General features: G+C 42.4%; 1 protein-coding gene and 1 long non-coding RNA gene across 2 annotated transcripts; both read left to right on the top strand.

Annotated features, from left to right (window-relative positions):
* The first annotated feature begins 5,287 nt into the window (after window positions 1-5,287).
* Window positions 5,288-6,916, top strand: LOC129728385 (ras guanine nucleotide exchange factor R-like). Its single transcript, XM_055686822.1, has 2 exons — window positions 5,288-5,736; window positions 5,779-6,916. The coding sequence occupies exons 1-2, from the start codon at window positions 5,288-5,290 to the stop codon at window positions 6,914-6,916; spliced, it is 1,587 nt and encodes a 528-aa protein (XP_055542797.1).
* Window positions 6,917-11,047: 4,131 nt separating this feature from the next.
* On the top strand, window positions 11,048-11,450 carry LOC129726645 (uncharacterized). Its single transcript, XR_008728377.1, has 3 exons — window positions 11,048-11,123; window positions 11,182-11,348; window positions 11,404-11,450. It is a non-coding gene; the product is annotated as an uncharacterized LOC129726645 (long non-coding RNA).
* Window positions 11,451-11,667: the final 217 nt, after the last annotated feature.

Genomic DNA, 11,667 nt, shown 5'->3' with positions numbered 1-11,667 from the left:
CACACATAGATTATGTTTGCCTCTGATGGATTGTTACCATTATAATGCAGGTATTACATTTGCAATAAGGAACCTCCATGCGGTGTTTTGTACCTGCCGAAAGTTTGCGATTCATTCCATCACAACTTTTACAGTTATCTGCTGGCTGGACAGTCTGCACATTGCACTTATATAATAGGGAATGTGTTTTTAGACGACATCCATAAAATATGTAACGAAAAAAATTTAATATTTGGACCCCCAACCCCCATTAAAAAAAAGTAACGCTGTAGAAGAATTTGCTTAATAAAATGCTCATTTTCACAAACTCTCCAGAGATTCAGTGTTACATAAGGCTGATCTTACCTCCCCCTCCCCTATGTAACAAATCGTAACTCTCAAGGATACCCTCTATGAGCGTTACGTAATTTATAGATGCCCTCTTACTATGTTTTCACTATGAGCATATTAATCTGCAAATATATAATATATATATGAATTAGATGCAAACTGGATTCGTCTTTTTGAAGTAGAATACTTCTCTCAGGAAGTTCGGCTACATAGGGATGTGAAATGAAAATCTAAAACCGAAAAAAGTGAAAAATATGTCCAATTTCAAATGCTAATAAATCGGTTAGTATTCGATGGAATTCCTCCGTTCATGCAGCAATAGATTGGAAAATCTTCTAAGATTCTTCCCAAATGCAGATAATTGTAATTTTATTTTTCAAACTATTTTACTATTGAAAATAATCAAGCCTTGTCAAAACGAAAGCTTCGGTCTCTGATTGGTCGTTATATGATTGCTTCCCAAGCACGGTCGACAGAATCATAGACCTTGCCATTTTAAATTTGCTATATATCTGTATAAGAGTAAGGATGGGAATTATCGACTAAAATGGCTATCGATAGTTATCGATGATTTCCTACTACTATCGATAGGTTTTTCATCCCTATATAAGAGCCTGTTTCACCCGAAGCCGCTCATAATAGTTCTAGACAGCGACAACAGCAGTCTTCCCTTAGCAGCAGCAGAAGCAGTGCAGTGGATACCATGCGGATAGCGGCCACAGCTGTGGCATAGCAATGGATAGTGCACTAGTTGCAGCGGATCTTAGCATCGATAGCAACTGGGCCAGCTGATGCAGGGACAGCGGATACCAGTAGCAGCGTATAGCGGCCAAAATAATAGCATAGCTACGGATAGCGTAGCAGTTGCAGCGGCTTAGCATCGATAGCAGCTGATGCAGTGAGGCACTTTAGTGAAATGCAGTCTGTGCGATAGCGGGCACTAGTAAATGCATTCAATGAAAAGTTGACTCATTTTGACAACACATAAGCCATCTAGTTTTGAGTATTAAATCAGCTTTTCACTGTTTATTTTATCACAAGGAATACTTTATTCGCACTGTCAATCATAACGCCAAGATGTAGTCGGTATCTTATCCGATATTGAATTGAACAACAAATTTAAAAATGACTGACACGCAAGCAGCCGGTTTTTCTTGTAAAAGTATTCTACTTCATCCTTGCGGTCGTGGCTTTGCACACAACCCTCCTGGGATTTTTTAAGAAGCTATTCAAAAATGCTATTTTGAGAAGGTATTGATGATTACAAATATTTTTAGAGTTAGCACGGTTTGTTCGATCGGTTGACGTCTTCGGTAAAGTTGTAGATAATAATTTGTTTTTTTCAAGAAAAAACCTAAATTAATCCACCTAGCGGTCAGACCCAGCCTTTCTCATTCAAACTTATATCAAATTGTTATGAAGTTTGTTATTTGTAAGCTTAAGAGATGACACGTTTGTATGACACTATTTATGTCCAAATAAGTCGTGTAATCTTTGAGATAATAGAATTTCGTTGTTTTATTAACAATTTAATACATAACGGTTGCTTAGTTTGATTATAATCAAATGAAATGGGAACGTATAGGGCAGACAAATTTTGAAACCACGTGTTCAATCATAATTCATCAGTTAACCCTTAACTAACCCGTTCATCTGAAAATACTATTGAAATCGGTTGTGTAGTTTCTGAGATAATGAAGTTTCGTGATTTTCACAATTCGGTACATTACAGACGAAGTTACAGTTCGATTACAGTAAAATTCAATAGGGTGTTATGAGTCAGCTAGACCTTTCATTTGACACTAATTTCGTGAAAATCGGTTCAGCCATCTCTGAGAAAAGTGAGTGAGTTTATGTATTCTTCGGAATATGTTTCTTTTCATAGCTAGATTCCACATTTTTCAACATAACAGGCAAAGTAATAGTCCGATTGCAAAAAAATCATTAGGGTCTTATGGGGTAACTAGACCTTTCATACAACACTGATTTTGTGGAAATTGGTCCAGCCATCTCTGAGAAACATGAGTGAAATTAAACAGTCTTCAGAAGACGTTTCTTTTCATAACTTTTGAACCACATATTCAATCTATATAAAATTCAAAAGTTAAGGGTTTTTAAGATAGCCCGTTCATTTGATACCAATTTTATTGAATCGGTTGTGTGGTTTCTGAGATATTGATGTTTCGTGATTTTTACATTTTTAAACATAATCTCTGAAATAAAAATCCAATCACAATGAAATTTAATAAGGTCTTATGGGGCAACTAGAAATTCAATTGCATATAATTTCATTGAAATCAGTCCAGCCATCTCTGGGGAAAAAGAGTGAAAATAAAAATCTGCACATACATACACACACACACACACACATACACACACACACACACACGCACACACATACATACAGAAAAAGCTCAGCTCGTCGAACTGAGTCGTGCGATAAATGCCATTCGGCCCTTTGGAGTACTTTCATATCTTCGGTTTTGCAAGTGATTGCTATACCTTTCTAGGAGAAAGGCAAAAAGTTAAAAAAATTATTAATTAGGAGTGAAATATTCGTGCTGAAATAGTGAAATAAAAGAAATGACTTTGAATTTCGTATACTTCAATCACGAGCAGTACCGGGAACATACGAATAGCAAAATACCAAATTTAAATTTGGTTGAGGCCATATGTTTTGATCAAAGCAGTTACAGTTTTAAATAGTCTTTGAATTTCGTTTCTTTTCATAACTTTTGAACCACATATCAAATTGCTATGGAATTTCTTACTTGTGAGTTTGAGAGACAACCCGTTCAAATGACACTAGATATGTTCAAATAAGTCGTGTGATCTTTGAGGTAATAGACTTTCGTTGTTTTTATAATTTAATACATAACGGTTGGAATAAAAATACGATTATAGTCAAATAAAATGGGAACCTATAGGAAAGTTTTAGTAAAGCGGGCAATGTATGCAGTTTGCGAGGATGCGAAAATGAACGGGAATAGAAGGTGTGACTTTTAGGCTTAGAAAAATTTTTCCCTCGTCCAGACGGGACTCGAACCCGCAATCTCCGTTGTCTTCGGCAAGGTGTTTTGGCCAATTAAACTACTGGGAAAGGTATAAATAGTTGTTACAACTTCGAGATTTTGCCGACTGAAATACCGTAAATTTTCTTCGAGTGCAAGCTCTACGAATTGCATGCACTCACATCGCTACCAAATCGAAGCGAGTATAATGACCAGTCTCTCGCTAGAAGTCTCTAAACACAACATGAATCCCGCTTGCCCGCTCTCGCTCTGCAACGATAATCCTCGGGAACAAAGCTTGGCTCAGACAATTGCACGGTACAGTCATAGAGTGGAGGTGGTTTATGGTCGTCCTTAAGAAGCCGATCTGAAGTGCTCGAAATAGAAGGTTTGTCGCATCGCATATCACGATTTGGCAGGTTACACCAATAGCCCGCAAACAAAAGGTTAAACACTCAAATGCCCATGCAATAGAAGCTAATTTGGTGCCTTTTAATCGCAAAGGGACCACCCGATCTGTTCTCGTAACCCGATCTGTAACTACGATCTAGGCGAGAACATAACCTCAATTCTTTCGTGTAGAGTTATACGGCATAAGCTAGTGATCTCCGACGACAGATTAAGCCACAACGAGACTCGGCTGCGTTGGATTTAAGTATCGAAAGAGTAAACACAAGACACCCAAAGGCCTTCGAAAGGTACATCATATAAATTGCAGCGTTTCTGTAGCAAATGGATGACGTCACATGGCCTCCTAGAGGGTCTTTAATTTACAGGCTTAGGTGCTTCGGTCGTGCCACAGCAACGATACTCTCTGAGCGTAGTGATAGTATCTAGGGACGGCGAAGGCAAGACCGATTGAGCCGAATTTACTGCATTTCGTTCCCGCCAACCATACGTGCGATAGCGAGACCGCAAGGACACGAAGGAGCAGACTACACGATCGTCGCAATGCTTGCCGATTAGGCAAGACAGAAAGGGATCTAGCGCACCGGTGGCAGCGTGTGAAGTACAGTAAAGTCAACATCAAGGGGCCCCCACCGATATGAATAAGTTAAAGATGTGAACTTTGTAAAGGGTGGCAAAATGTATGTATGCCAATAGAGTTAAGCTAGCAATGTAACTTGATTTTCTTATGTTAAGCTGCACTCCCTTATCGCATTGTTTTGTGAGTCTTATCGTTTTAATTCAGTTGAGTTCGTTAATTCCTCCTAGTTCCCTTACCGAAATCTACTATTGTATCCTGGCACGGAATAGCCCCTGCGTAGTTGGACAGATTGCCAGAGGGCCAACTGATTTTAATGTAACGTTAGATAGAGAGAGCGATATTGGCGCCCAACCTAAAAACCCACATAAGTTGAAGACTATATGACATAACAGTAAATGCGTTAGGGGGTAGCAAGTGATCGAGGAAGTGATTAGTGAGTAAAGACTCGAAATAGCAATCGCTAGTTAGCCATGGAGCTCGAGCACTTGGCAGACGATGAGCTGGACTTTGAGTGGAGGATACGAGGATTAAAGGAGACAAAAGGACAGGACAAATTAGGAAAACTAACACGGCTGCGTCAAGTTTTGAAAAACAAGTCGGTTTCCTTGCCGACAACTTCTAGTCACATTATGTCCGACGTAGATAATATTTACCAATGCCAAGCAAGGTTACAAAATATTCTGTTAAACGTCGAAATGGCCATCAGGCAAAACAATGCAGAACAATTGAAGATGTGCCGATCGAGATTAATGCACTATCAGCTTCGTCTCTCCCTAATTACCTTGATCGTAGCAAATGCAAACAAATCGTTGGCTAAAATCAAGCAAACGTTAGCAAGAATTCAAGACTTTTTGATGAATCAGCCAACCACAAACTCAGAGGTAAAAGGCGATGCGGGTGACGTTGCGGGTGACGCGAAACGTTACAAAAACTGGAGAATCCTCAACTGCAATCAAGTATGAAGGAATCCCAACAAACGCAGGAACAGCTTCAAAATCAGGAGCCACCGCAGCAGCAAACGGCAGAACAAATTCTGATGCAGCAACAGCGTGAGGCAAACCAACAGCTTCAGCATCAACTCGAAGACGAAAGGCGAAAACTGCACCAATTGCAGTTGCAATTGCAACAAAAGCAACAGTTGCTCTCACGGCAACAGCAACAACAGCACGATAGTCATCAGTGGGAACAGTGGCAGAATCAACTGGAGCAGATGCATCAACAGCAAGTACAACAGTTGCAACTGCAGCAACAGGAGCTGCAGCATCTTTTGCAACAAGAAAGAGCAAAGCGGCAACAGCTGGAAAACCAGATGGGACATATACAACAACAGCAGCAAAATTTCAGTCAGTTAGGCGATACAGCGAATCCTTCGTTAGATTTGAATAGGCAACAGGAACCAGGGCTATTGCATTCAATTCCAGGAGTAGATCAGCTACCTCATGATCTCAGGAATGATTTTATGCGTTTCTTGCGAACACAACATAGACCAAACACACCACGCTCTAGTGGACAAGCACAAAGTTCGGATAGGTTTACACAACCAGTACACAAATGGCCTTTCGAATATGCGGGTCAACCCAATATCATACAATTGGGCGAATTCCTAAACCAAGTAAACACATACGCGGACACCGAAGGAATTGAGGAGCAAACCCTCCTGCGTTCTATCAAGTATTTGCTGAAGGGGAGAGCTCTTCAATGGTACACACGATCTTACTTGCATCTAACCAATTGGGAGGTGTTCAAATCGGAAATTAAACAGGAATTTCTACCACCAAATTATTCCGAGATCATCATGCAAGACTTATATCTGCGGTTTCAAGGCCCAAACGAATCATTCACCACGTTTTACAGGGACCTAGTAGCCGCCTTCGAAATTGTAGAGCCAGCAATTTCACAGAGAGAAAGACTATTTATCGTAAAATCTCACCTAAATTCAGACTACACCCCCATAGCAGCAGCCTCCAGAGTTAGCACAGTTAGAGAATTAGTCACAGTCTGTAAAGACTTCGAAGTGTCGCGATCTTACTCCATGCGAGGTAGATCTGCTACAACTTATCGTTCACTTTGGAACAAACCAGAACAGCGTCCGGGGACAAACAGGATGGACATTCCTAACCGGCCATCGTTCAACCGGCAACCGGATTACACAGCACAAATCAACTCAATGGAACTCAGCTCGGAACTAGAAGAAAATTTGAACCCACAGGACATTCTAGAACGCGAAATGCTTCAACACGATATTGCTCTACGTAATGAGGTAGTTTCTAACAATGTGGAGGAAGTGAACGCACTGCGTTTACAGAATAACTCTAGAGAAAGGCCCGCAATGAATCCACATCCACCAACTAGTGGAGAGCAACGTACAAGGGAATGGACACCAAGCATCATATGTTGGCAGTGTGAAAAACCTGGTCACACTTATCCAAATTGTCCCAACCCGAAACATTACCTTTTCTGCTACAGTTGTGGAAGAAAAGGTTGCACTACTCGCAATTGCGAAGCATGTATCTCGAGATGGAGACAGCTAGATTCGACAAATGGTCCGCAGCATCCGGGAAACCGCAGTTGGGAGAACCCTCAATGAAGGGCGGGGTCTCTTCCATTCAAACCGACATCCCTTCACTCTTAAGTATACCTGCTTTCAGTAAAGTAGAATCGATCGTAATAAATCCGCACAACAGCGACAATCGTCCATACGCATTCATCAGCATCTTAGGTCGACAGATACGTGGGCTCCTGGACAGCGGCGCTACCTGCAGTCTGATGGGAGGTGCAATGTGCAAAATAGCAGACGAATTAGGATTGAAGCAATTTCTCGTCAAGGGGGAAGTAAAAACAGCAGACGACTCAGCCCACTCAGTATCGTTTTTCGCCCAAGTGTCCATTTTCTACAATAACAGGAGCCGTGTTCTACCCGTGCTTTTTGTTGAAACGATGCCTTCCATCTGCATTTTAGGGATGGACTTCTGGTCGCACTTCGGCGTAAAAGCAACCGTGTGCGGTGTTACGGCAAACTTAAATTCCGAGCAATCGATCAAAGAGTCCTTGTCAGAGCATGAAAAGCAGCGGTTAAAGGAAGTAATTCAGAAGTTTCCGACTTCACAGCGAAAAGGCAAATTAGGAAGGACGAGCCTGTACTACCACAAAATTGACACAGGAAGCGCGACCCCGTTCAAGCAGAAACATTACCCGATGTCCAAATTCGTGTTGGACAATTTGAACAAAGAAGTGGACAGGATGTTAGAGTTAGGCGTCATCGAAAATGCGATTTGCTGTCCGTGGAATAGTGCTACAGTGGCAGTCAAGAAAAAGGATGGCTCCATGCGACTATGCTTAGACGCAAGAAAATTAAATTCAGTCATAGTGCAGGAGGCTTATCCGATTCCACATATAGCCTCTATTATGAATAATCTAAGTGGATCGACCTTTCTATCCTCGATTGATTTGGAGTCTGCGTTTTGGCAAATACCGTTAGAAGAAGGATCTAAACAGAAAACCGCTTTCACAATTCCGCAACGTGGACATTTTCAATTCACCGTGGTCCCATTTGGACTATCAACGGCCAGTCAAGCTCTTTCGCGGGTCATGAGTCACCTTTTCATTGACCTCGAACCGAAGGTTTTCGTGTACCTTGACGACCTGGTGCTTGCTACCAAAACACTACAGGAACATTTGGATCTTCTGGAGGAAATTGCAAAACGGTTGGAGAGGGCAGGGCTGACAATCAATGCGGAAAAATCCGTGTTCGGCAGAAAAAGCCTGAAATATTTGGGTTACGTTCTGGACGAGACAGGTTGGCACGTGGACGAGGAGAAGATAGAAGCAATCAGCAAGTTTCCGTCCCCTACAACAAAGAAAGAAGTCCAACGTTTTATCGGCATGTGTGGCTGGTACCGCTGTTTCATTAAGGACTTCTCGCGAATCGCAGCACCACTCACAGAACTCACGAAAGCCAAGATCAAATTCCGATGGACACAAGAATGCGAAAAGCCATTTCAGACACTAAAGAGCCATCTCATCTCGGCGCCGGTCCTGGCGACCCCGGACTATTCGAAACCCCTCGCGATTGCGTGCGACGCAAGTGACGTTGCAATTGGAGGCGTACTCACCCAAGACGTCGAAGGAGATGAGAAAGTAATCTGCTACTTTTCGCAGAAGCTCTCTTCGTCCGAACGAAAATATTCTGTAACGCAACGAGAGTGTCTCGCAGTCATTCGATCAATCGAAAAGTTTCGAGGATACTTAGAGGGCACGCACTTCACTGTTTACTGCGACCACTCGAGTCTAACGTATTTGAAAACCACGAAAAATCCTACGCCGCTTCTAGCTAGATGGATTCTTCGCTTGAACGCTTATTCATTCGACATAAAATATCGCAAAGGAAGTTCAAACGTCGTACCGGATTGTCTGAGTCGAGTGGAGATAATAGATATGATCGATTCATCAATTCCAGCCCATTCAGGTGTATGGTATAATAAACTGGCGGAAGATGTCAAGGCGAACCCCGATAGTTTTCCTGATTTCAAGGTGATAAGAGAGCAACTCTATAAAAACTGCACGGCAAAGGACGAATCGGGAGGTAAATGTCATCGATGGAAAAAAGTGATCCCAACGCATCATCGGCGAGACATAATGCATCGCAATCATGACATCCCGACAGCAGCGCATCTTGGTGCAGAACGCACACTCAATCGCATACAGCGGGATTGTTACTGGCCTCAGATGGCGAAAGACGTGCGTAAATACGTGCAATCTTGCGAGGTATGTAAAGCCAGCAAAGCTTCTAATGCCACGCTAACACCAACCTTAGGAAGCACAAAACCAGCACAACTACTATGGGAACTGATCTCGATTGATTACATCGGCCCTCTGACTCGCTCGAAAAGGGGAAATACCGTTCTCCTGGTCATCGTCGATTGGGTGACTAAGTTTGTCATCACGGAGCCTTTCCGCTCAGCGAATGCACAGCAGATGTCTACTTTCCTGGAACAGTACGTATTTCATCGCTTCTCAACGCCAAGGATCATAGTCTCCGATTCAGGCTCACAGTTCCTCTCTCATGTATTTCAGTCACTGCTAAAGAGGTACAACAATATCCACATGAGAACAGCATTATACACACCGATGTGTAATGCTGCAGAGAGAACGAATCGCACGCTGATTGCGTGTGTTAGATCGCTCTTAGATGAGGACCAAAGAGACTGGGACCTACATATTCAGCAGGTAGTTTGTGCTATTAACACGGCAAAACACGAGACGCTGGGATGCAGCCCGTACTATTGTAATTTCGGTCGCGACCACATCCTGTTTACGGACCAATATCCACTGGCCCAGCTTAACGCTTTGCAAAATCCCGAGGAGAAACAAAAGGCGCGAATTAAGACAGTACAGAACATTCAACAATTTGTAATCGCCAAAATCAGGGCAGCTCACGAACATAGCAAAAAGCGATACGATCTAAGAGCACGAAACAGAAGCTTCAACGTAGGGGATGTTGTCTGGAGACGTTCGTTTCAATTATCCCAGGCAGCGGAGCACCGCACGAAGAAGTTAGGAGCAAAATTCATACCATGCATTGTACGACAAGTCCAAGGCTGCAACAACTACCTATTGGAAGAGATTAAAACTTCGAGAATCGGAGTCTATCACTTAAAGGACATCAAACCAGATTGATCATCTACTTAACCAGCTATGTACGCAGTTTAACTGTAGACCAAGAGCGATTCCACCACAGGACTTGATGCCGTTGTTCGAACAGAGGCCCTATACGATTAGCCTGGAACCCTGTCGATCACGATCAGCACAAACCACCTATCGTCCACAACTTCAAACAAAATCCTCCTTAGATCCACCAGACAAAAAGGAGTGGAGCTACTACGCATAGCTCACAAGTCACCCACGCAAACGCCAACCATAACGTTGCTTCTTCTAAAAAGATCATAACATTAGTCGCCTCAAGCAAATTACAACACCGCAAGTGCCAAACTGTTTTAAAATGACTCACTAACAAAGTACTCAATCTGCAAGTTCACTATAAATCAATGTTCAGTTAAAATGCTCATTATGTATTTACTCGGCGTAATTTCTGGCGCCCAACTCAAAACTATAACATAGATTTTGAAAATGCGATCGACCTTAGATATAAATAGATATAAGCTAGTGTTAGAAATCTTCAGCTAAGTCTATTAGCGAGTATCAAATTCTTGGAAGTATTTGGCACCAAAAGGTGTAGCAAGAGCAGCAGTTACCTTTAACTAATAAGATCTGTATACAAGTTCCTGGAAGTGAAGAAGCGGCAATCATCGATTCCCAAAGGGGAGCAAATTTGTTCGAGATTGTGTAGAGTAAGAATCGAACAGCCTCTTCAAAATCTTACGTCAGCATTCACACGAAATTTTTGCGGATGCAAGCCTCCGCAAAAATTTCGTTGCCGCTTGCATGATGTTGTGTTACAACTTCGAGATTTTGCCGACTAAAATACCGTAAATTTTCTTCGAGTGCAAGCTCTACGAATTGCATGCACTCACATCGCTACCAAATCAAAGCGAGTATAATGACCAGTCTTTCGCTAGAAGTCTCTAAACACAACATGAATCCCGCTTGCCCGCTCTCGCTCTGCAACGATAATCCTCGGGAACAAAGCTTGGCTCAGACAATTGCACGGTACAGTCATAGAGTGAAGGTGGTTTATGGTCGTCCTTAAGAAGCCGATTTGAAGTGCTCGAAATAGAAGGTTTGTCGCATCGCATATCACGATTTGGCAGGTTACACCAATAGCCCGCAAACAAAAGGTAAAACACTCAAATGCCCATGCAATAGAAGCTAATTTGGTGCCTTTTAATCGCAAAGGGACCACCCGATCTGTTCTCGGATAACCGCATGCAACGCGAGCACGTTTGACTTCATTCCAATCAATACACCAAGTTCCCTATGAGCTATCGCAAGACTTGCACGTAACATCCGTATAGTTTGGAGAGATAGATTTGCTACGAGAGTTGCGAATTCCAAGAAACAAGGTAACTCTCATAACTACGACCTAGGCGAGAACATAACCTCAATTCTTTCGTGTAGAGTTATACGGCATAAGCTAGTGATCTCCGACGACAGATTAAGCCACAACGAAAGAGTAAACACAAGACACCCAAAGGCCTTCGAAAGGTACATCATATAAATTGCAGCGTTTCTGTAGCAAATGGATGACGTCACATGGCCTCCTAGAGGGTCTTTAATTTACAGGCTTAGAAGCTTCGGTCGTGCCACAGCAACGAGACTCTCTGAGCGTAGTGATAGTATCTAGGGACGGCGAAGGCAAGACCGATTGAGCCGAATTTACTG

This window comes from Wyeomyia smithii, chromosome 3 (genome assembly GCF_029784165.1).
Source record: "Wyeomyia smithii strain HCP4-BCI-WySm-NY-G18 chromosome 3, ASM2978416v1, whole genome shotgun sequence".
Lineage (NCBI taxonomy): Eukaryota > Metazoa > Arthropoda > Insecta > Diptera > Culicidae > Wyeomyia > Wyeomyia smithii.
The sequence above is the reverse complement of the archived record's forward strand: the minus strand, read 5'-3'. Positions and strand labels throughout refer to the sequence as shown.

Bases quoted from the DNA above. Each gene is read 5' to 3' on its own strand.
- LOC129728385 (XM_055686822.1), top strand. From the start codon at position 5,288: ATGAAGGAATCCCAACAAACGCAGGAACAGCTTCAAAATCAGGAGCCA. The intron at 5,737-5,778 runs GCATTCAATTCC...TCATGATCTCAG, and splicing joins CAACAGGAACCAGGGCTATT to GAATGATTTTATGCGTTTCT.